General features: G+C 34.6%; 6 protein-coding genes across 8 annotated transcripts; 4 read left to right on the top strand and 2 right to left on the bottom strand.

The window, feature by feature from the left end:
- Nucleotides 1-67: 67 nt before the first annotated feature.
- LOC126753807 (uncharacterized) lies at nucleotides 68-1,414 on the top strand. Its single transcript, XM_050465506.1, has 3 exons — nucleotides 68-454; nucleotides 513-654; nucleotides 707-1,414. Exons 1-3 carry the CDS (start codon nucleotides 435-437, stop codon nucleotides 1,322-1,324), a joined length of 780 nt encoding a protein of 259 aa, XP_050321463.1. The 5' UTR covers nucleotides 68-434; the 3' UTR covers nucleotides 1,325-1,414.
- LOC126753802 (putative nuclease HARBI1) lies at nucleotides 1,408-2,956 on the bottom strand. 2 transcript variants are annotated; one of them, XM_050465500.1, is made up of 3 exons: nucleotides 2,831-2,956; nucleotides 2,540-2,774; nucleotides 1,408-2,461 (listed from the first exon to the last, which is right to left on the bottom strand). In XM_050465500.1, the coding sequence occupies exons 1-3, from the start codon at nucleotides 2,855-2,857 to the stop codon at nucleotides 1,542-1,544; spliced, it is 1,182 nt and encodes a 393-aa protein (XP_050321457.1). In that variant the 5' UTR covers nucleotides 2,858-2,956; the 3' UTR covers nucleotides 1,408-1,541. The 2 variants fall into 2 exon arrangements, with proteins under 2 accessions (XP_050321457.1, XP_050321458.1); XM_050465501.1 differs by having other exon boundaries at nucleotides 2,540-2,754; nucleotides 2,831-2,936.
- Nucleotides 2,957-3,094: 138 nt separating this feature from the next.
- Nucleotides 3,095-4,515, top strand: LOC126753808 (AN1-type zinc finger protein 2A). Its single transcript, XM_050465507.1, has 3 exons — nucleotides 3,095-3,685; nucleotides 3,744-3,855; nucleotides 3,932-4,515. Exons 1-3 carry the CDS (start codon nucleotides 3,252-3,254, stop codon nucleotides 4,112-4,114), a joined length of 729 nt encoding a protein of 242 aa, XP_050321464.1. The 5' UTR covers nucleotides 3,095-3,251; the 3' UTR covers nucleotides 4,115-4,515.
- An 833-nt stretch (nucleotides 4,516-5,348) lies between these two features.
- Nucleotides 5,349-9,869, top strand: LOC126753799 (UDP-glucosyltransferase 2-like). Its single transcript, XM_050465498.1, has 4 exons — nucleotides 5,349-6,343; nucleotides 8,545-8,978; nucleotides 9,067-9,283; nucleotides 9,356-9,869. Exons 1-4 carry the CDS (start codon nucleotides 5,697-5,699, stop codon nucleotides 9,648-9,650), a joined length of 1,593 nt encoding a protein of 530 aa, XP_050321455.1. The 5' UTR covers nucleotides 5,349-5,696; the 3' UTR covers nucleotides 9,651-9,869.
- A 1,803-nt stretch (nucleotides 9,870-11,672) lies between these two features.
- LOC126753798 (UDP-glucosyltransferase 2-like) lies at nucleotides 11,673-14,155 on the top strand. The gene is made up of 4 exons (XM_050465497.1): nucleotides 11,673-12,481; nucleotides 12,868-13,301; nucleotides 13,390-13,606; nucleotides 13,681-14,155. Exons 1-4 carry the CDS (start codon nucleotides 11,823-11,825, stop codon nucleotides 13,973-13,975), a joined length of 1,605 nt encoding a protein of 534 aa, XP_050321454.1. The 5' UTR covers nucleotides 11,673-11,822; the 3' UTR covers nucleotides 13,976-14,155.
- Nucleotides 14,156-17,003: 2,848 nt separating this feature from the next.
- On the bottom strand, nucleotides 17,004-21,505 carry LOC126753176 (uncharacterized protein DDB_G0283357-like). 2 transcript variants are annotated; one of them, XM_050464406.1, is made up of 3 exons: nucleotides 21,353-21,505; nucleotides 20,227-21,219; nucleotides 17,004-17,891 (listed from the first exon to the last, which is right to left on the bottom strand). In XM_050464406.1, the coding sequence occupies exons 2-3, from the start codon at nucleotides 20,375-20,377 to the stop codon at nucleotides 17,263-17,265; spliced, it is 780 nt and encodes a 259-aa protein (XP_050320363.1). In that variant the 5' UTR covers nucleotides 20,378-21,219; nucleotides 21,353-21,505; the 3' UTR covers nucleotides 17,004-17,262. The 2 variants fall into 2 exon arrangements, with proteins under 2 accessions (XP_050320363.1, XP_050320364.1); XM_050464407.1 differs by lacking the exon at nucleotides 21,353-21,505 and having other exon boundaries at nucleotides 20,227-21,256.
- Between the last annotated feature and the right edge of the window lie 1,464 nt (nucleotides 21,506-22,969).

Here is a 22,969-nt window from a genome sequence, read left to right as displayed (position 1 = left end):
TATTAAAAATATGGCAATGTTGTTAAAAAATAATACCAATTTATTAACCTTTGCAAACACGCAGGACATTGATGGCTTTTGATTAGAATCTCTAAAATTTTAAACGATTTTCCTAAATTTGATTATTTTTAATTTTTAATTAGTTTTGTATATTGCAATGGGCTTCTTTTTTGGGAGAATGTTCAGTTGTCAAATTATTTTTTAGTTTCAAATTGTTTAATAATATCAGTCGCAATAGTGTAATTATGTTACTTGGTAGCACTACGCATCAAGTCGGGTAACTTGGCGAGTTGTCGCTAGTCTGATATAAATCCAAGTTGATGTTTACATGTTTTATTATTTACGCCAATTTACGCGTTCAAGTTTTTTGAACACAAAGTTATGCAGCTTGCATAGTGATTTATTTTAATCATCTTCAACAACCTAGAAACAATATGTCCTCCGATGAAAAGCAGTAAGAATCATTTTGTTATATATTACCTACATAAAAAAATAAATAAAAAAAATTGTAGAAAACGTAAACGGTGGAGTGTGCGCGAAACAAAAAGCTTACTAAAATGTTATTTGGCTCATAAAGATGAGTTTGTTCACCACGGAAAAAAGAGGTTGGCATATACACATGTTTTGGAAGACATGATAGCAGATGGCTTCTCGGTAAGGAAATAGCATATATATGCTTTATATAAATAATAAAAAATTGATATAGGATCCATCGGCAACGGTAATTACATTGGAAAACAAAATACGGAGTTTACATTCCACATATAAAACTGCGAAAGAAAATGAAGCCAAAACCGGCGTATCGCCAAACAATACCCTATGTATGGCAGAAATGGAAGAAATTTTTGGAGATATGGATTCCGGTTCAAATGATCACCGGCTTCAAATGGGCATAAACAGTGGAAATGCCTTTACAATGTCACCAACAGATACCGTTTTTACAGCGCATAATGTATTAATACCAGATCTATCTTATCCGGAATTACATATAAAATCATCACCACCTTCTTCCCCTTCGCCACAACTCGAACTTAAATCGTCACCACCATCTTCTCCTTCTTCATATACACCTGTGAAATCACCAACGCTACCAACTGCATTACCTCAAACACAGTCTGCATCTGCATCATTACCGCAAGTTTCAAATCGACGTCGTCGTAGAAAAACCGCTCGGGAAATTTATTATGAGCAGAAATTAAAGATCAAACAAAAGTTAGCGGAAAATAAAATTGAGGAGAGAAGAAGGCTAAATCAATCTATTCTTGAGGTACTTAAGGATGTTGAAATGAAAAAATTAGAGATGCTGAAGGCGTATTTAAAGTAGTCTTTTTATTAAACGTTAGGTGAATGTTTTCCTAAAGGGGTTAAATTGTTTTGAAAATTTAATAAATTGTGAAACAAATGATATACATTATTTTGTGTGCTATTTATTCAGTACTTTGTAATGCTTCCTATTTAAAAATATTTCCTTGACTCACTATATACATACTTATTCTATCTCTGTGAATTGTTGATTTTCTGAAATAATTTATTTTATATCCTCATATTACTTTGTATTCTTGTAAATATTTAAAAAGTAGATCGCGTCTGTCCAAATAAATATCGTCTTCAATGAGTCCTGCTTTTATATTGTTGTCTAATTTTTGAAAGTTACCATCTTTAAAGTCATCTATAAGTATGTCATCTAAGTCTATACATATATTATGAAGAACACAAGCACTAACAATAATGTTCACCATGAAACATAAATTCATTTGTTCTGAAAAATGCTGCAACCTTCTGAAGCGTGCCTTCAGTAAACTAAAGGCATTTACAACCACGAGATGGGTAGATGAATGTAATTTATTGAACAGTCTTTGACTCATAGTCAGTTTGTTGTCTTTAAATTGTGATACCAACCAACTAGTAGAGGGATAAGTTGAATCACCTAATAAGAAGTAGTCCTTCGGAAATAATTCTTGCCCCTCCAACTGTGCTTTGATAAATAGATTGGATCTCCGTAGAACTTTGCTTGAATTCATCGATCCAGGTTCGCCACATGATAAGTCGGTAAATCTTTTGTCTGGATCAACTACTGCTTGCAGCACTAAGCTGTAGGTATTTGCTCGATTCAAATAATTTTCTTTATTATTGTTTGGCGCTTTTATTTGTATGTGAGTACAGCCGATGACTCCAATTATTCCTGGTATATCGTTTTTGTTCTTAAATTTCTTTTCTACCTCTTTTGCGACGGCACCTTGTGGCCACTTTATAAAATTATGCCCACTTGAAATAATCCAAGACGACAAAGTGTTTATAATATGCCAAGCTGTTGAATTTGAAATACCAAATAATCTGCTGAGGTCTCGAAAAGTTACCGTATGGCCTATATACCAAATATATAAATACACCTTAGTTCTGGGCGTCACCCTTGCTCTTCCACCAGGATTTGTGCTTTTGGCTATAGTAGCGGAATATTTCTCTATGAAAAAAAATATATACTATGTTAGTAAATATAACAACATTTCATTTAACATATACTTTAACTATGGCACTATACCAATTAAAAATTCTACAGTTGAACGTCGAAGTCTCATGTGGGTCCTGAATTCACTACTGCTGTAATTGTCGATGACATCACAAAAATTGTCACCCTTGACGGTTTCCTCTCGTTCGGAGTCATCGGAACTGGATGAGGACTCGGAACTAGAACTTGATTGCACACTGTCTAAAATATCTTCTATTCTGACCATTCCACTCATGAGAAGCTCTTCCCTTGAAAAGAAATTTGTTATCTAAAGGGAATAATTAGTTAAAACACAAAACTCTAAAAGTAAACTAGATTATTTACCAAGTTCGATATGTTGTTATTATCCATTCCTTATAAATCTACTTAATATCTAAACTTTTTAACATAAATATTTTAAACAATTATTAAAGGACAAGTACACAATAGGGTATACAAATTTTTTGCTATATATTTTGTCATTAACCCTTATAAATACAAGCAAAAGCGCCAAAAATATAAAATAACGATTTGTACAGGTGGTCGCTTACAGTGAATGGTAATTTTCTTAAGCTCAAGAAGAAGGAGAAAAATAAATATATTTTTGACAGTAACACTTTGACATTAGAGTTTTAAACAATTTCACTTTTATTGTTTAGTCATCATATTATCTTACGGAAATTTCCTGATTTGTCTAGAATATTTGGTCACAATTGTTACATACTTTAAATAGCAGCATTCAACCTAGTGGGCATTTAGTTTCAAAATGGAGTTTCCACATCTCGGTCAACACTGCAACGAATCCACCTGTAATCGCTTAGATTTCCTGCCATTTAAATGTGATTCGTGTACTAAGGTATTTTGTTCGACGCACTTCAATTATGATAACCACTCGTGTACCGGTCCACGTCGTAAAGATATGCAAGTTCCCATTTGTCCATTGTGTGGTGAGCCAGTACCCACAGCGCCAGGTGTCGAACCTGATATAACAGTGGGTCGTCATATTGATCAACAGTGCAAATCCGACACAAAGAAAATTTATACAAACCGTTGCAGCTATAAAAACTGCAAAAAGAAGGAGCTTATTCCAGTTACTTGTAGAGAATGTAGAAAAAATTATTGTTTGCGTCATCGGCACACTGCAGATCATGAATGTAACAGTGTAACAAGTGGAAATGTAGATCAGCGTGCTTTAGCAGCGTAAGTTGGTACTTTAAATGATTATATTTTTTGAAATAAACATCCGTTTCCATTTTAGTAATGCTGCTGAATATCGTCGCACAAACAAGCCAACTTCACTGTTCAACGCTCAGCCAAAACGAAATGCAGTACCGACTGGCACACAAGTGCAAAATATTCAAGGAAATATGGTAATTGATAAATTCCAATAAGAATTACTTGCTAAATGCCTAACACATTCATTTTATTTATTTTTTCCCCCTTTAGACAGAGGATGAAGCGCTGGCGCGGGCACTCGCATTATCAATTATGGAATTAGACGAAAATGCGGATCGAGAACGTCGTAATCAAGCTGCTTCGAATTCTTCAGTACAAGCCAATGCTACAGTACGTGTAGGCGGTCGTGATGGACAAACCACAAATGTCAAGGACAAATGTTTACTCTCGTAGTATGGGTTCACTGAATTATTAGGATTTAGATGTTTTATAGGCTGTATAAGATTTAATTTACGATATCTAATTTAATGAATGAATATTATATTATACACGCATATGCATTTAATATAAAAATGTTTAAGAATTTAAAACACTTTTTGAATGCTTGTGTGGTGCATCGGCATATACATACTTAATGTATAAATAATAGGTATTTGTATTCAGTTAGTAAAAATGCCTATTTTCTTATACATATTTGGTAATTAAGTTAATAGTAGCGGAGTTCAATTTAGAAGACTTTAATATCGACGTCGCATTGCCCATTGTAGCGGTTCATTGTTGTACTTGATTTACAAATTGTAGTTGTTCGTTTTAAATAATATAAACGCTTATATATTAAAATAAATCCATAAAAACTCGTTTTAATAATTGCTGAGAATTTAGTACACATGTGTTCGCGCCTTCATTATTTAGTAAGACAGAGCAGAGCACCACCCTCCGGATCTAGACTTTTCGTGTTTAACTGATAGAGATATGTATCTTCTATTATAAGTTGCCTCTTGAGTCCTGGGTCTTTCCGTTTTCTCATGTCATGCCTTAATATTTGATTTAAAATTTTTTTAATTTGTAATCCCGACCATATAAATTAAAAATAATTCTCAAATTTCTAATCCAAAATACGGGATCTTTCAAATTTCGAGCGTAGCTGCTTCCGTTAGGTCTCATATATTCTTTACAGCTTTTGTCTAGTCATGAAATCGCATTTCGCACAATCAATCTTGTATTTATTTTTTGTTGTTGCAAGTTAGCCATTATCTTTTAGGTAATTTGTTTTTGCTAGTGACTGCTGTCACTTGAAACATGATCATTAATTAGCAATTAAATAAATTCGTTGAAATATCTAACTCTAATTTAAAAAAAGAAAAATTCTGTTTTTTTTTAAATAGTTCGGGACACAAATTTGTATACCCAAAACATGTAAATCTGTAAACAAGAGCTTACATACATACATGCATACATTTGAATGAACGCTCGTGTGACTTTTGCTATCAGTGCGGAGCATAATAGAAACTCTGCTCTCTCGGGAACAATAAATAATATTAAATAGGTTAATGAAAACAAATCATACATACATACATACATAACTACTTAAGTGCCCGACAAACGTTTGTGAAGATCGCTCTAACATACATACATATGTATGTATTTATTTACATAAAACCAATACAAATTTAGATTACGAATGCATATTTTGTATAATTTTGAGGGAAGAGCAATTCAGTGTGTTTTGTAGTCAGTGATTGAGTAGACAGCGGGGCCAACGCATCCCAGAAGACGACAGCTAAGGCAATTTGACTTATTTGGCTTCACCAAAAGCTCTCTTGCCGGCATTCTTTTTTACACGTGTTACCATATTCTGGTTGAAATAAATTGATTTTCATTAGATATACATATACATATACATACATAATATACAGTTACTCGGTGTAAATTCTTTCGGAAAATTCTTTAAAAGTCAACAAAAGTTATATAACATCGATGATATAGTGATAATATAGTGTGTGAATACGTGAAAACCGCAAACCGTAGTACAAATATGGCCAAATCGATGTTATTGATTTATTTTTTGCTGGCTCTAGCGGGGTCTCCGACAAAAATCGTTGCTGGCGCTCGCATACTCGGCATATTTCCCCACTTTGGCTACAGTCATTTTAAGGTATTTTTCCCCCTATTGCGCACATTGGCGGAGCATGGTCATCATGTCACCGTGGTCACACATATTCAAGCGCCCGCTAATACCACCACCAACTATGAAGAATTATTGTTAGGAGGTCAAAAATCCACAAATATCCTGACTTTCGATCATGTACTACCGCGACGTCCGTTACACTATCTTATATTGGAAGCAGAGATTTTGCATAAAGAGGGACAGAAAACCTGTGAACTTTTCTATAAGAGCGGTCATATCGAAACGATACTGAAAAAACACGAACAGGAACCATTCGATTTGGTTATCACCGAGTACTTCAATTCGGACTGCCAGTTGGGTATACCATATCTGCTGGAAGTGCCGATAGTGGGTTTAAGTAGTTGTTTACTAATGCCTTATTTCTACGATCGTATTGCCTTGCCTGATTTCCCCTCTCACGTACAATCTGAATTTGTCGGCTTCCCGGAAGAGTTGAACTGGCATGAACGTCTACTGAATTTCGTGCAAGCGAATGTAATCAAGAAGCTTTATCGGTAAGAAATTATCAAGTGCCGTTAAGCGACACAATATAACTGCAAATGTTAACATTGTAATCACATACGCTTATAAACTTAGACGTGGGGATCACCTTAGATTAGTATTGTTATCAATTATTACATGAAATCGGAAGATATGTGATGAAATTAATTTATTTAATAAAAGGGATATGTTCAGGAGGAAGGAAATACTAAGTATATTGTAGCCGTACTTTTAAAAACCGTAAAAATTAAGAGCGTAAACTTACACTCGTGGCCACGCAAACCTTACCACTATACTTTCTTAAATTTTTTTCGAACTTTTTCGTTCGTTCGGGATTTTCTTCAATTTTTTTTATGTTTTTAGTAAGCATAAGTAAACTAAATTATATTATCTAATTATAATTATAGTTCTTCATTTATTACGTTTAATGAGTAAAACACAAATTAGCTTTTCTGTTCTTATACAAAAGCGGCCTATTTTATTGTTTTTAAGTGATACACCTACTAAACTTCGTGTTTCAAAAAAAAAAAATTAAAATAAAATATTAATTTTAAATATTGTGTAAATGAAATTAAATTAAAAAAATAAAAAAATATAATTTTTTCATCGTATGTCAGTCTCTTACATTTCGAGCTAATTTTGTAAAGCTCAGTATCTTTCAATTGATTTATCTATAGCTGAAGTTTTGTTTTTAATTTTTAATATTTTTCATTAATAACATACATAATTTATTTCTAAATAAAAAATTTCTATACCGCAAAAAGTACCGCTATAAAATGTAGTCAAATATGCATAATACTTGAAAATTTTGAGTGGTAAGGTTTGCGCGGCCACGAGTGTATTTGTAGATGTCAGTATTATTAAACCCCGAACAGGCAATACTAAGTTTGCCACCAAGTTTATAGTTTTCAGGAGAAAATATAGGATACCTTATACAGTTTATTGTATGTACATACTAGTATGTATAAAAGATCACAGCGACGAGCTGAATCGATTTAGTCATTTTATCTGTCTGTCCCTTAGTTTTTGAGAGATGACTTTGAAATTTTGGCCATGTTCGTTTCTCCTCAAAAAGCTGTCATTTATTTGTCGAAATCGACATCAGGCTACTATAGCTTATAGCTGGCATACGAACTGAACGACCATAATCAAGTTTTTGTATGGCAACCTTTCTCATTTGAGAATTATCTTCACGAAATTTGATAGAAATTATTATCCAAGACCATCTACAATCTTCCAACACATTGTTCAGACCGAAATGAAGTTCTTGTATGGAACATTTTTTGTGAATTCCATTATAATTTCAATTTAATAACTATGAGCATGAAAAAACATTTGATTATTGACATCTACGAAGACATACAAATAACATGGCAAAGCAAATACAACATATGCATATGTAAATTGGTAAGCTCATGCTTAATAAATATATACGAACGATGTGCTATCTGTATATATGAATGCATGTATATTAGAGGGATCGGAAATATTAAGTGGAGCGGAGTGCGAGAACATCTGCTTAATTTTTCACACGCCAATATGATCAATAATCTTTATTTGTATCAAATAAAATAACAATTCAGAAAGTAATATATTTAATGCTAATAAATTGATTGAGAACTAAAGAGTTATGTAACAAACCCTTTTTTCAAAACTCCCAAAATCAACATGAAAGTGAAAAAAATAATACTGTACTACTTCCTTTTAATTTTCATAAATTCTAACCAATTGCCAGTCAATTAACCCAAAATGTGAATTTATGAATAATGCTCCATTTAACCACCATTTCTCTGTATCCACTTTGGCTTCCTTATTATATATTTCTATAATTGTTTGGCAAGATATTTTTAGAATAACTCCTACAACTGAATATATCTTTGCTGGCATTATAAGATTTAAAAATTTACATAAATAATGAGCCTGTTTCGATAGTTTTGAACATATGAGAGATCATGATAGATATGTTTGAGAAATGTCATCAAATGATTACCGAATGCGGGGGAGTTTAGCTGGTGTTTTACTAATGATACTTAGTAATGACACAAAGATCATAAAAGTTAGTATTCAGCCTTTATGAAAAAAAAAAATCGTTTTTAAGTTTGTCTTATACAAAATAATTATACTCAAAACAAGAAATCCGTACGTTTTTATTTTTGTCGAGACTTAGCTGAAAACTATGTTATGTTAATGTTAAAATCTATGTTATATTTTACAGTTACCGCACAAATTATTACGATCGCAAAGTGATCAACAAATATCTAAATGTGGATTTCGATGTTGATGATTATGCCAAGCGTAGCACCAGCTTAATTTTGGTCAATCAACATTACACCCTACACGGTAATAAACCGTTAACTTCGCAATTAATCGAAATGGGTGGCATACATATTGATGAGACAGCACTAAAAGCGAAATTACCAGATGAAATTGAGAAATTCTTAAAAAATTCACCTGCCGAAGGTGTGCTATTCTTTAGCTGGGGTTCTTTGGTACGTTCGTCTAGCATGCCCAGTGAGAAAGTGCAAACGATAGTCAAAGTACTCGAACAACAGCCTTTCAATGTAATTTGGAAATGGGAGACCGACGAAGTGCCAACGAAAAGTAAGAAGTTCCTCTTCGTCAAATGGGCGCCGCAGTTAAGTCTGATCTGTGAGTATGAAGAACACGCAAGAATTAATGTTTGATGACATTAAAAATATAATTACATAAATATTGCTATACTTGTATTTTCCTACAGGCCATCCCAAGGTGAAACTATTTTGGGGGCATGGTGGTCTACTCGGCACCACTGAGAATATATATTGTGGCAAACCGTTAATTGTCACACCGCTCTACGGCGATCAAAGCGTCAACGCATACGCGGTCCAAAACCGCGGCGTGGGCTCCATACTATTCTTCGACGATATTAATGAAAAGAACTTAATAGCGACGCTTAAGGAGATGCGCCGCAAGAGGTGAGTTCAGTGCTTGTTTGTGTGTATATTTAGATAATATTTTTGTAATATTCTTTAATATTTTTCTTCAAGTTATGCTGAGAATGCTGCTGTGCTGTCGCACTTATTCCGCAATCGAGACATGAAACCGCTGGACAGAGCCGTGTGGTGGGTGGAACATTTATTGCAGGAGAACGGCAAAACGGCGCATAAATTGCTGCAGACAAAGGCGGTAAAGCTAAATTGGTTCGTCTATTACTCACTGGACAGTGTGTCAATTATTTTGATCGGTTTTGCGTTGTTCATCTTCATTGCGCGCGCGATTTTGCGACGCTTGTGTGGCCTTTTCAAAGCTGGCAAACAAAGTGGCAAAGTGAAAACGAAATAATTGCACTAAATATAGATATTGCTGAAAATAAAATTTTTGTTTTATATTAATGTAGAATTAGTTATATTATAATTTAAAAGTTGTAATAGTTACGTACAATGGTTAGGTGAGTAAAATTATTTATTATACTCTGTAGCAACAGGTAATAATGCTCTGTAGTAATGCAACATTTTTGGGAGAAAAGAAAACGCTATAATTAAATAAATTTTTATGTGTGTATTAGGGTGTTTTTATTAACTATTTTTTTCAATCCCTTCATGAAATTTCCTTGGAAATACCTTAAAAAAATTCCAGAAAATTTAACCCTTAATATTAATATTAAGTACTCGACCAAGGCACGTAAAGATTTTCTACTGAAAATACACGAAAATCGAAATTTTTTATCATTAAATTTCTATAGCTCAGAGGCATTTTATGGCATCGCTTTGACTTTAGACACGTTTTGCTCAGAATTAAGCACTCTGCAAAGTGACCATTGCGACCAAGTCGTAACTCACACCGGCGAGGTAGTACCAGCCTCTAAACCTGATTTTTCCATGAAACTTGCGTTTTTTTAATTTTGAATTTTATCGGAATTTTTAAACGACAAGTTTTTGCAAGCGGGGAAATAAATTAAAAAAAGAAAAAAATGAAGTTTTTATTGAATTCAAACTAAAACTTATATGTTACGAGTAAACTAATCATTAAAGTAATTACCACCAAACAGCAATATGCACTAATGATTGAGCTGTTACAGCAAATACCTGAGATGGAGCAGGGTTTTACCAAGTGTCCTAAAGAAGAAGATTATTCACAGCTGGAATACCGTAATATATTAAGGTTGTAGTTTTTATTGTTGTAACAGGATAATTTGAAGCATGTTGGACTTATTTTTTATTAGGTATGGCTAGATTGGAAGGCCATCAAGGACCTGCAGTCCAGCACTGTTAAGACGTACTTCTAAGAATGTTGGAAGTGGAAGAAAAAAATTGCAGCAATATCAAAAAATAATTAATTAAATAAATACTTAATTAAAAAAAAATTAATATGTTGTGTTAATACTTATTTAGGATAATATATTCGCGTAAGTGTTTCACATATGGCTTCTCTGATCTGTGAAGCTGCATAAGCTATAAGTTGATGAAACAATTTAATTACTTTCTGTAAAAATATGTGGTTCTGAAATATTTTCTAAAATTTCATCATTTACGCGATAGTATATACAAACGTTGTGTAACTCTGCCGCAACATTAACGATTTGAGATGCTTTCCATGGCTCGTAATGAAGCTCACGAGCACTCAGAAGATATCTAAATTGATTTTTAAAAATACTCATTGTTCTTTCTACAATAATTCTCGCTTTTGTATGTATTTTATTATACTTCTTTTCTGGGCTTCCTGAGAGAGCGGTACGGAATATAAAATGATTTTGAAAAATTTGTAAGGCTTGCTGGAAATTTTTGTAACATACATTGTATACATACGTACATATGTACAAGTATAATACCCAAAAGCCAAGAATTTCGGTAGAAAACGTAAAACCGAAAACAATGGATGAAGTAAATATACATGTGTATGTATAGATGGCGATCTTAAAGAACTTGCATTCGCCTTATTTAAGCGCTAGTTTTTTATAAATTTGTTTTAGAAAAATAATCTTCCTCAATCAACATGAATACACACTTTAGTGGATTCATATTTTGTTCGTAAATTCAATTTGAATATAAACGATTTCAGTTTTACTTATTAAAATTTATATTTTTTCGTTCTTTTTTTCATTTTTTTTTTTTGCTTTTACCCAACCGATTTCGAAATGTCAAAGTTCAAAACCAAGTCTAGTAACAAAAGTTTCGAATACATATGAATTCAGTGATAGCAAATTATGCATATTCGTGGCGGACATTCGTATTCGTAGTTTTGGTACGATACGTCACCTGATAGTGCTGCTTATCTATGCTGCGGCGCATCACTGAATGGTACCTCTTAGCACCAAGCCGGATGTTTATATTTGAACAATAATAGTTCTAAAGTTTAGTGAATTCAAGTGTCACGGGGAGACACACATAAGTTGTCTAAACTCAAAATTTTGTTAGAATAAAATTGCATAAAGAAATTGTAAAAAGTGCTTGTGCTAGTGAAATAAATAATATATAATTTTTTTAATAATATTTTGGTCAGAACACATCAACAGCCATGTTTAAGAACCCCAAGAAAATATTGGCTTTTACAATAGTTCTGACCATTTTAGTGAACCCAATATTAATTACTGAGTGCAGTCGCATACTTGGAATATTTAACTATTACGCCTACAGTCACTTTAAAGTTTTCTATCCACTTTTGCGCAGACTGGCTGAACAAGGCCACCAGGTCACCGTGGTGACTCATATAAAAGCGCTGGACAAGATAAAGCCACATAACTATACCGAGCTGCTATTGACTGGTGGTTTGACAACCAATGTAGTTACATTTAAAGATATATTTCCACGACGAAGCTTGTTTAATATATTCAAAGATGCCGACTATATGCATCATGAAGGACTGTCACACTGTGAACTCTTGTATAAAAGTGGACATGTTGATACGATTTTAAAAGGTCACGAACAGCAACCGTTCGATTTAGTCATCACTGAATATATGAATTCGGATTGCCAATTGGGTATACCATACTTGTTGCAAGTACCTGTGGTGGGTTTGAGTAGTTGTGTGTTAATGCCCTACCACTTTGATCGTATTGCATTGCCGGATTTTCCGTCGTATATACAGTCGAAATTAGTCGGATTTCCGGAGGAACTGAATTGTTATGAACGACTGTTAAATTTTCTACAAACGAAACTGGTGAATTATATATATCGGTGAGATATTTGAGACTTGAAAAAGCTCGTTTATGTTGGATAATTTTTTTAGAGCAATAATTGAAAATGGAGGAGGCGTCAGCAAGGCATACTTTTGGTATAAAGTGAAGATATTATGATAGGCTTGAAGAAGTAGAGATTATGACAGAAAGGTTAAGAAATGTGTGATCACTAATTGAACTGATAATTTTATTATAATTGTGCAATATTATATAACTTGCATTGAGTTTTATAGAAAACTAGAGGAAAACTGGCGAAATGCAAATTATTTCAGACCATTTGTATAGTGATCCTAGGCAAAGTAGGAAACCTGATCGATTTAATTTTTTGTTTATCGAAACTTAGTTGAAATTACTTTTAACCACCTAAGATATGATATTTTACAGTTATCGCACACATTCTGATGATCGCAAAGTGATCAACAAATATCTAAATGTGGATTTCGATGTTGATGATTATGCCAAGCGTAGCACCAGCATAATTTTGGTCAATCAACATTACACCCTACACGGTAATAAACCGTTAACTTCGCAATTAATCGAAATTGGTGGCATACATATTGATGAGACAGCATTAAATGCAAAATTACCAGACGAAATTGAGAAATTCTTAAAAAATTCACCTGCCGAAGGTGTGCTATTCTTTAGCTGGGGTTCTATGGTACGTTCGTCTAGCATGCCCAGTGAGAAAGTGCAAACGATAGTCAAAGTACTCGAACAACAGCCTTTCAATGTAATTTGGAAATGGGAGACCGACGAAGTGCCAACGAAAAGTAAGAAGTTCCTCTTCGTCAAATGGGCGCCACAGTTAAGTCTGATCTGTGAGTATGAAGAACACGCAAGAATTAATGTTTGATGACATTAAAAATATAATTACATAAATATTGCTATACTTGTATTTTCCTACAGGCCATCCCAAGGTGAAACTATTTTGGGGGCATGGTGGTCTACTCGGCACCACTGAGAATATATATTGTGGCAAACCGTTAATTGTCACACCGCTCTACGGCGATCAAAGCGTTAACGCATACGCGGTCCAAAACCGCGGCGTGGGCTCCATACTATTCTTCGACGATATTAATGAAAAGAACTTAATAGCGACGCTTAAAGAGATGCGCCGCAATAGGTGAGCTCAGTGCTTGTTTGTGTGCATATTTAGGTATTATTTTTTGTAATATTCTTTAATATTTTTCTTCACAGTTATGCTGAGAATGCTGTCGTGCTGTCGCACTTATTCCGCAATCAAGACATGAAACCGCTGGACAGAGCCGTGTGGTGGGTGGAACATTTGTTGCAAGAGAACGGCAAAACGGCGCATAAATTGCTGCAGACAAAGGCGGTAAAGCTAAATTGGTTCGTCTATTACTCACTGGACAGTGTGTCAATTATTTTGATCGGCTTGGCGTTGTTCATCTTCATTGCGCGCGCGATTTTGCGACGTTTGAGCGGCCTTTTCAAAGGCGGCAAACAAAGTGGCAAAGTGAAAACGAAATGATTTTATACAAATATACACCATGTGTACCAATAACTATTTTAAATAATTGTAGACATTTAATTATCTTTTATTTTATTGATCTTTAGTTTCCCTTTGATGTGATTTTTAAATGCAAAATTAATTATGTAAACAATTTCATTTTCAGACTTTTTATAAATATAAAATGTAAGTTTCAAAGTATTTTCAAACAAAATCTATTTTTATTTTGGAGCTGTGCCCTGTTTCATTTAAGTATCGGTAGTTTCAATAACTTTGAAAAAAAAAATAAATAAAATTTGGCAATCTTTCTCAAATCAATCCTACACATACATAGGTTGTATTTTATAATAATATTTATAGTCAACCAACTATTTGAACAGAATCCAAAAATTTTAAATCCCAACATATTAAAAATTATCTTTATTAATATATACTCACCCACATTTCTGCTAAGATCTGCTAGCTGATGACACAGGCATGCGTCGAGGAGAACTTGGACAAGTTCATTAAATCACGCATTTGTGGTTTTCCATGAGCAATCGAAGTGTATATGAATTATAATTGAATATAAATTGTTATTTGAATATGAGGTGTTAAGCAAGTGTGATAAATTTCATTGCAAATACGCACAAAAGTAAATCTGTGCTAATGTGAAAGTAGTTGAAGGTGGCGCACATGCAATTGGCAATCAAAATAGCCAATGCAAATCTATTTACTCATATATACATATGTATACGCACATGCGCAGCGTCGCAGCGAGAAGGTGAGTGAGCACTCACAACTGACGTCACGCATGGAGCGAATGACAGCATCGCCGCCATCAAATCCCTTCTAAATACCTCTAATCGTATTATATTGTAGTTGGACGAAAGATGGGAGGCAATCAATTAAAAAATGCAAGGTCATATTCTCGTTATATGTATGTGTGTATATGTTGTATGTATATGTATAAGTAAAAACAATTTCTAGAGCAACAAGTGTGTTTTAAAAAAGGCCTTGACAATGACAATCACAGTGACAAAGCACAGTTCGTTAAAAAAAGTGTAAACCACGTATTCTTAGCATGCTCCAAAACAAATCGGTTTATTATTACTTAAATAGAATTTTTTTCTTCAACATTAAAAGTAAGCGGCTTTTATGTCATCGTTATAGCTTCAGCTAACAGATAAGTCTCTCTAATAGCTCAAAATAATAAATGACGAAATGGTTCTTGGCGCTCCAAACACACCATATGGATTGATATTGAATATTATCAAACAATTTTTTTTTTAATTTTTTATGTCATCATTCTACATACATATGTATATGTATTTGAAAATATTCTCCGAAAATTTTAAGTTGAATCGGCTAATAGCTATAGAGATATTGGTGTATTTTGTAATTTAAATTAATTTAAACTTAGTGTAACCAACTCCTAAAACTTTAAAGGTATTTTTCTCGAATTCTGTTTTTGGAGTCAGCGAGGAAAATTTCTCCAAAACGACTGGGCCGAACGATTAGAATTTTTAACACGACCTTCCTAAGTTCATATACATACATACATACTATACATTATGACAAAAACGCACTCGGAAATTATAATTAAATTCCCCGGGTAAAAAAAATTTGCCTAAAGTGGTAGGACTGTCCTTAATTACTATGCCAAATATGAGCGCGATCTGTCAACCAGTTTATTTACAGCAGTTGCCTAAATCGGTGCACCTCGGTAGTGCGTTGCGATTTTCACAATGAATAAAAATATCGACAAAGAATTTGTTTCACATTTTGTATTTATGACTCAGTTTTATCAAAAACGTGTGTTACAAAGCCTTCAAAGACGGTCGAGAGATCGTTAAGACATGCCTCGTTCTGGACGACCTTGGAACACTCCAACTGATGAAAATATTAAAAATGTAAGGATATGGTGCTTGAAAATCGTCTGGCAAGTGTCACATAGATTACAAGAGAGCTCGACATCTCTCGCGAGTCCGTTCCAATGATTTTGGTTGATATTTTGGGTAAGAAACGAGTTCTTACTCGACTCGTCCCGATAAAGCTGATTTTTGTTTTTTCAAAAAGAGTACGATTGTGACCGTATTTAAAGCCAAAACGCAATGATTAACCACCATATTCACCAGATTTGGCTCCGAGTGATTTTTTCTTGTTCCTCAACCTGAAATTGCCGCTCCGTAGAACCCGTTTTCAGTCGATTGAAGAAATAAAACAAAATTCGCTGAAGGAACTGAAGGCCATCCCAAAAAGTGCTTATGAAAAGTGTTTCGAGGACTGGCAAAATCATTGGCATAAGTGTATTACATCTGGTGAGCATTATTTCGAAGGCGACAAAATAAATATTGATGAATAATTAAACAGTTTGCGTCTTATTTACATTTTTCAGATAGAATACGATTTTTAATAATATTTTTAGCGTAAATTTTTTCAGAACAAACTTGTCTACATAGTCCAGTAATATATTTTATTAGTTTTCACATTCGATATATTTTAAAACAAAAAAACTTCCTCACCAGGCATCTTTTTTGGAAAGCCTTTGTGGAGCCTGGCTATTGCATCAGGAGAATCCAAAAAAATGCAATTTTCAATGGGACAACATGTTGGGATTTTCCTACCACAAAATATTTACTTAAGAATAGGGTTGAAGTGGACATATTTTCAGAAAGGGTGAATATGTATGCAAAAGAAAGGACACTACTTAAGAAATCTGAAGGAAAAATTTGCGACTGTGTGGTCTGTGGGGTATGGGAGTTCAAAAATTTTCCATGTATATGAATTACCTAACAAAACCGATCTCTGGTTGCTTAAATTCCTTTGTGATGCAAATTTTATTTTAAAAATTACTATACTCATTCTAAATAATAAACTTTACTAAAAAAATGCAAAAACATAAATGACAAAAAATATCAAAATTTTTACTGCTTTACTAGAGAGACCTTGAAATGCCTACACCTTTCAGTAAATGTTTTACATATATTCTATTTTTTATGTTGTATGCTTGAAACTTTTGAAGTTAAAGTCTAAAGTGATTTATTTTCAATACTTTTTTATTTCGTTTACTATTCTTATTTTGTTTGGCGCGCAAAATTAGGTAATATTTCAAATTTTTTTGCGCAGTGCAAATAAAAGAGATACTGAAGTTAATTTAAATAAGTATTTCATATGCATAACATAAATAACATAATTTGTATACAAAGAAAAAATAGTAATAGTAATAGTTATAGGTAGGTTACGAGTATTTGGCAGTAGCGCATGAAGGAAGTTACATACTTTGTATTTCATTTCCATTATGAACACAAACGAATATGGTAATACACTTAATTCTCCTCGTAATCATATTCATCGAGATTGTCATCACTTCGGTTGCGTATGATTTTTGTGTTATTGTTCACAACGCTGCCGGCGGCGCTGCCGCTGCTGCTGCTGCTGCTAATGCCACTGTTATTGCCATTAACATTGCTGCCGATGTTGGTGTTGGTGTTGTATGTGTTGCTGTTGTACTTGTTGTAGCTGTTCTTATAGCTGGCATCAAGAGCGCCAACACTGCCACCATAACTGGTTGCGGACGTGTTGTTCTTAATGCCACCGACATTGCTGATGACGCCACGACTGCTGCTGCTGCTGCTGCTGCTAATGCCACTGCCAGAATTGTTGTTTTTGTTATTGCTGTTGCTGTTGCTGTTGCTGTTCACAGTGCCGCGACCGCGGTAATCACGTCCGCTTGCCTTGTTGACGGCTACCACATCATTCGGGCTGTCATAATCACCATAACCGTCCAGGCATACGCGATTGCATTCCTCCAACGATTTGAAGTTGTTGACGTTGCCCGCACAGCCGCCAAAGTAGAACATGGCGCACTTCATGCGACGCATATCGAAATAGTAGCGCTTCACTTTGGCCCGACAGTAGCCAAAGTCCATGGGCAAGAGACATGTTTCCGGTATGCCTGCAATCAGAATGCAAAAGCATATATAGTAAATTGGAAAAACACTACACACACAAGCAGACATACATATAAATGTATGAATACATGCATAGAAATGCCTGTATATACATAAAAACATATACTACTATACTATATATGTATATATATGGATTGCAAGCCGAATTATTGTTGCTTGATGTCATCACCGTTGCGCTGACTTACTTAGTTGGAATGTAATTATAAGAACACCGAGCCACAGGTACTTGAAGCAAAGCTCGTTCTGCTGTTGCAGATACACAGGAGATTAATTATGATTAATTGCTGTAAATGAAGTGACATGCACTGTGCTGAAAAGAACATGCCTGTTCATTTATAATATATGGATTGTGAAGTAAGCAAATTGTGCTTGCGTGTTGAAAGGAGTCAGCGACTTGTCAGACATTTTAACACTTCTTTGCGATATGCGGTTCGTTTGCTCTCAAACTGTGTCCGGTTTCAGCTTAGTACCCTCGAAACAACAACAAGCAGTTATTTGTTCGTATGAAATTTTTGGGCAAGGAAAAAACTGTGGCATCTCCACAGACGAGTTCAGGTTTTCAAATTAAAAACCTTTAGTTATAGAAGATATTGGAGTCTGCTCATCAAATTTGTTATATATAGTTCGGCCACTATGCTAAATTACAATGACGCTAATCCTATCCGAAAAACTGGTAGGCCAATAAGCCACACATAGATCAGTTTTGGTCCTTTGCGCTACCAGATGGAAAATAGTCATCCCAGAGAAGTCTTCCTTTAGGATGCCTGCGCTTGACGCGAATCTTAACAAACTCTGCGGCCTCACTATCCATACCTCCTCCAGTGGGGACCCTAGATGCTTACAGCGTAGTCTTGCCAAAGCGGGACAATTGCACAAGAGATGCTCCATTCTTTCCCCCATTCTGCGGGTGTGTGCCGCCACCAGACAGTGACCAGTTAGTATTCCGATCATGTTCCTACAGTCTCTTCTATCGAGTGTTTCTTCATTTGGGACCATATTGTTTTCGAATAACTGACTTGCTCTGTAGGGTCATATTCACACATTTTGTTTGACTTAAATTCAATGTATAACAAATGTAATTGTAGGTCGCATGGATCTTCTATACTTTTCTTTATAACATTTTATGTCGGAAGTATAAAAAATAGGCTTTACTCGGCAATCACTCTTATTAAACTTCCACCTCTCGGTCTTTGTGAGAATTGATATCTCCATTTCACAGATTTTTATTCTAAAGTATATTTAGAATACTTCAGCCCTACGATTATAACAAAAATTGTGAAATCGAGCTCGTTTAAGCCGATTGTGAAATGTTCGGCAATGAACATATTTAAAGAAGAGTTAAAAATGTGTAGCTGGAGTCAGTCTTTTGACGTGAATACTACGACACACCTTACAGCATGGCTCCCTTGATAGACGAGGTCCTTTCGAAAAGCTGAAATACCACCTACTAACCAACGGGCTTAAAAAAATATTAACGAGTTCATAATACTAGCAGGATATAGACTTCGTACATATGCCTTTACGAATTGGAAACCTTAAAGACATCTAAGTTGAAATGGATTGTGAATTTCAGAAACTCTAAGTTTTTCTCTGGACATTAAAAACAAAACTGTTCTGTGGAAAAGGGTCTATATTTTATCATATTTCGATAGTTTGGATAATATTTTAAATATCTCCTGTAAAGTACTTTTCAAAATTCAAATTATTTTTAAAGTTAATGTTCGAAATTCTGGCTTCTAGACTAGAATACTGGCGGAAGTAACAGATCATCTCGGATGATGAAACTAAAGATGGGAAGAGAGAGATATGCATGTGACATGCTTAGAAGAACTGCGCATTTACTTTTTTAGAGTTCTATAGATCACCGCATTTTTTAGGTGTGGAGGAGCAAATTTTCACAAGTCTAGTTAAACCAAAGGCCAGATTGGGAAAAAACTTCCAGGTTTTTAATATTTTTTAAGCTTCTATTAGTTTCTTTTTAGACTTTGCAGCCAACCTTTCAAAGAGTATTTTGAAAAAAAGTTCTATTTTTCTTGTTTACTTTTTGGAAAACTGCTTTACAAACAGGATTTCGAAAATTGCTTTTAATAGCACCTCTTAGCTGTGCCTCAACTCATGTTTTTTGTATTTTTTCGATATATAAAATGTTAATTTACCCAATATAAAACTGGTTCACATATCGGTTGCATTCGAAAACAACATATTCCACTAGCAATCAACTCATTTCTGCATATCCAATGAAGCAATGGCACTTGTTTCTTGTTTACCTACATTTTTTTGTGAAAAACAATTCATAAACGTTTTATTTTGTTCACTCACCATCATAGCGATCTGGTGCATAGAGCCCCACAGTGGAAGCACTTGCCGCCAGCCCACAATGCAACACCACACTGATCAACACTAGACAGGACACGAATAGGTGCATCTTCATTTCACTTTCTACTGCTCGTGTGCGTTTAGCTAAATTCATACACTAACTGTTATTTGTTGCGTTCGACAATGATCTTGTGAATGTTTGCTTTACCGGCAACACCGAATCTATGTCAGTGACTAGCGACTGGCTGCCGTTGGAAACTAAAACACTACGCGCTTTCTCACGCTTACTCACACGTTTGCGCGCCCAACAAAGCGCTGGCAATTAAAAAGCAAAACTTGCTAAAACAACGGTAAAAAATTTATGTGGAAAATGCGCAACTGAGTTTTCACTGGACGCGTTTGCGATTGCCGCTTATCGACGACGACTGCTGTTGCGGCTGCTGCTGATTGATCACTGTGGCACAAGTTGCAGCGGCGCGTTGTCTTGTTTGGCTGGCGAATGCGCGCGCGTATGTATGCACATATGTATATGTGTGTATGGCTGGCTGTGTGAGGCGCTCAAGTGGAAAATTCACAAACGTTCGTCTATGAAATTGTATACGTTTTTCGAATATTTTCGGTGTTTTTCTCTTTTTTCGCCTTTAAACGTTCAAATTTTTCATTTATTCATTAGCCACAATCACTTAGCGGTGTTTAATAGAAATTCAAGCATGACAGCTGAAGTCTCGCACCCAAAATCGCGTGCCAATGTGCTGATTTTTATTTGGATTATTTTTAAATATTGTCTCAGGTGCACACAAGTTGCCTGTAGGCTGTCGGCTGCACGTATTTACATATGTATGTACGTTTGTATTTGCAAGCGCTTTTTTGCACGTAGGTGTCTTTTATAGGTTGGTTTTGTAAATGTTTTTCATACTTTGTCCGCGCATGCGTGTATACGCGTTTGCTGCTTAGAATATACTGTGCCCACGGCAGCTGTGCGCCGCGCTATAAAAACTTCCAACAACACACCGCCAAAGAATTCCGATTATTCCAGCAAACGCAGTCGTAAAAAATCATAACAATAATACAAAAGGAAAATAATATATAATTACATATATACTACACTTACAAATGCTTTCATATATACCTGTGCATATACCACATATATACATAGTTCTATACTGTTGAATTCAAATTAAATCAAAATACATTTCGAAACTTTTGTAAACAGCTTAACAATTTGCTGCGTATTAAAACCAGTCCACCTCGTCAGTCATCCGTTTGTCCGTCCACCTGTTCGCTGTTCTGTCATTGCACTGAAAGTAAATATTCTTAAACAGTAATAATCGATGCTGCGTCATCAACATCGCCGCTAAGCGGACACTTCACCGTGCTGAAATATAGTATAGCTTACACGGTTTAATGTGACATCAAGTCTGGGAGGAGGAAAGTTTATAGAACTATTTTTTCTAAACAGCGGTGGAGCATACAAATTATTTTCGATAAGAGAAAGATAGGAAGCTCCACTTGTAGTCAAGACACAAACCATACCATCTTTTATCCAAGCCACACACCAGTTGTAGAAAAAACCGCCGTTAAATATATCTTATATTGGATGAGTAATGAATAAACCTTTTTCAGGTTTCATAAGAAACTTTAGGCAATAAAAAAAAAACAAATTGTGTTAACTTAAGAGGTTAGAGGGCTCGTGAAAATTATAATCTGTAGCTTATAAATCCTTCTGGCATGACTTTAGCGGATGTCCGACACTACTGATTTTTCCTTTGCCACTCACTAAGCAAGCTCTACGAAAATTTGCAATATTTTAACCTCTACTCAGATGGCTTCACCCTTTATTTTTTTTGCATTCAACTTCATATCATAAATTCACTTACAAACGAGTACATACATATATAGCTCACATTCTAGTTACTCATATCCCCAGTTGTTTGTCGAACAAGTTTATTTTACTCACTTCTGAGCCCACAATGTCCCCACCAATCGATTTGGCTTATTGCCAGTGACAGTGGAAGTGGTGAGTGTTATGCTGCAGCGAAATAGGTGTGCGTGCACGCATGCGTGAACGAGTTTCGAAACCACACGGAGAAATGTTCGTCATACTTTTGTTGATGAAAATTATTAAATGTGATAAATTAATTTACAATTATTTTCGGTTAGGAAAATTTTTTTTGCGTCTATACATAAAGTTTGACAGGCTTTTACATCATGTCTGTGGCACCTGTATAAAGGGTTTATAGCGTTTATTGCCTCTACCCATATTTTCTCTTGAGTCCCCACAATTTGAAGAGTAATTTTGAAGAACATGCAATTAAATGACAACAAATTATCATAGTAAATTATAATTTTACAGATTTGTCTTCAACAGCTGTTAGACCCCCGATTTTTAATATTATTATAATCAACAGTGTGGTGGTTATGATTTTCTAAAGAGAAGCCTCGTATATAAAACTAAAACTTTTTTCCTTACATAAAATTATTTAATTTATCCATATACCATAACAATTTAATTCTGATCGACTAAGTAGGAATATACTACATCACATGACACTATGATGTTAAATACCATCAAATGATTTATATGATATCACATCGTATCAGACGTTGTTAAATGTCATTAAATAATATCACACCACATCATATGACATTTCATCGAAATATCACTTAATAAATGATATAACTTCACATAACATGTTTTTACATTAAATCAGTTGATCTTACATCAAATCACATGATTGTACATCAC

Source organism: Bactrocera neohumeralis, chromosome 3 (genome assembly GCF_024586455.1).
Source record: "Bactrocera neohumeralis isolate Rockhampton chromosome 3, APGP_CSIRO_Bneo_wtdbg2-racon-allhic-juicebox.fasta_v2, whole genome shotgun sequence".
In the NCBI taxonomy this organism is placed as follows: domain Eukaryota; kingdom Metazoa; phylum Arthropoda; class Insecta; order Diptera; family Tephritidae; genus Bactrocera; species Bactrocera neohumeralis.
The sequence above is the reverse complement of the archived record's forward strand: the minus strand, read 5'-3'. Positions and strand labels throughout refer to the sequence as shown.

What these genes read in the sequence shown, in the direction of transcription:
- LOC126753807 (XM_050465506.1), top strand. Translation starts at nt 435, where the DNA reads ATGTCCTCCGATGAAAAGCA. An exon ending in ATGTCCTCCGATGAAAAGCA is followed by an intron (nt 455 to 512) that starts GTAAGAATCATT and finishes AAAAAATTGTAG; the next exon opens with AAAACGTAAACGGTGGAGTG. An exon ending in TGATAGCAGATGGCTTCTCG is followed by an intron (nt 655 to 706) that starts GTAAGGAAATAG and finishes AAATTGATATAG; the next exon opens with GATCCATCGGCAACGGTAAT.
- LOC126753802 (XM_050465500.1), bottom strand. Translation starts at nt 2,857, where the DNA reads ATGGATAATAACAACATATCGAACTTG. An exon ending in ATAACAACATATCGAACTTG is followed by an intron (nt 2,775 to 2,830) that starts GTAAATAATCTA and finishes TATTCCCTTTAG; the next exon opens with ATAACAAATTTCTTTTCAAG. An exon ending in AACTGTAGAATTTTTAATTG is followed by an intron (nt 2,462 to 2,539) that starts GTATAGTGCCAT and finishes TTTTTTTCATAG; the next exon opens with AGAAATATTCCGCTACTATA.
- LOC126753808 (XM_050465507.1), top strand. Translation starts at nt 3,252, where the DNA reads ATGGAGTTTCCACATCTCGGTCAACACTGCAACGAATCCACCTGTAAT. An exon ending in GATCAGCGTGCTTTAGCAGC is followed by an intron (nt 3,686 to 3,743) that starts GTAAGTTGGTAC and finishes TTTCCATTTTAG; the next exon opens with TAATGCTGCTGAATATCGTC. An exon ending in AAAATATTCAAGGAAATATG is followed by an intron (nt 3,856 to 3,931) that starts GTAATTGATAAA and finishes TTCCCCCTTTAG; the next exon opens with ACAGAGGATGAAGCGCTGGC.
- LOC126753799 (XM_050465498.1), top strand. Translation starts at nt 5,697, where the DNA reads ATGGCCAAATCGATGTTATTGATTTATTTTTTGCTGGCTCTAGCGGGG. An exon ending in GCCGCAGTTAAGTCTGATCT is followed by an intron (nt 8,979 to 9,066) that starts GTGAGTATGAAG and finishes ATTTTCCTACAG; the next exon opens with GCCATCCCAAGGTGAAACTA. An exon ending in AAGGAGATGCGCCGCAAGAG is followed by an intron (nt 9,284 to 9,355) that starts GTGAGTTCAGTG and finishes TTTTTCTTCAAG; the next exon opens with TTATGCTGAGAATGCTGCTG.
- LOC126753798 (XM_050465497.1), top strand. Translation starts at nt 11,823, where the DNA reads ATGTTTAAGAACCCCAAGAAAATATTGGCTTTTACAATAGTTCTGACC. An exon ending in GCCACAGTTAAGTCTGATCT is followed by an intron (nt 13,302 to 13,389) that starts GTGAGTATGAAG and finishes ATTTTCCTACAG; the next exon opens with GCCATCCCAAGGTGAAACTA. An exon ending in AAAGAGATGCGCCGCAATAG is followed by an intron (nt 13,607 to 13,680) that starts GTGAGCTCAGTG and finishes TTTTCTTCACAG; the next exon opens with TTATGCTGAGAATGCTGTCG.
- LOC126753176 (XM_050464406.1), bottom strand. Translation starts at nt 20,377, where the DNA reads ATGAATTTAGCTAAACGCACACGAGCAGTAGAAAGTGAAATGAAGATG. An exon ending in TGCACCAGATCGCTATGATG is followed by an intron (nt 17,892 to 20,226) that starts GTGAGTGAACAA and finishes TTCTGATTGCAG; the next exon opens with GCATACCGGAAACATGTCTC.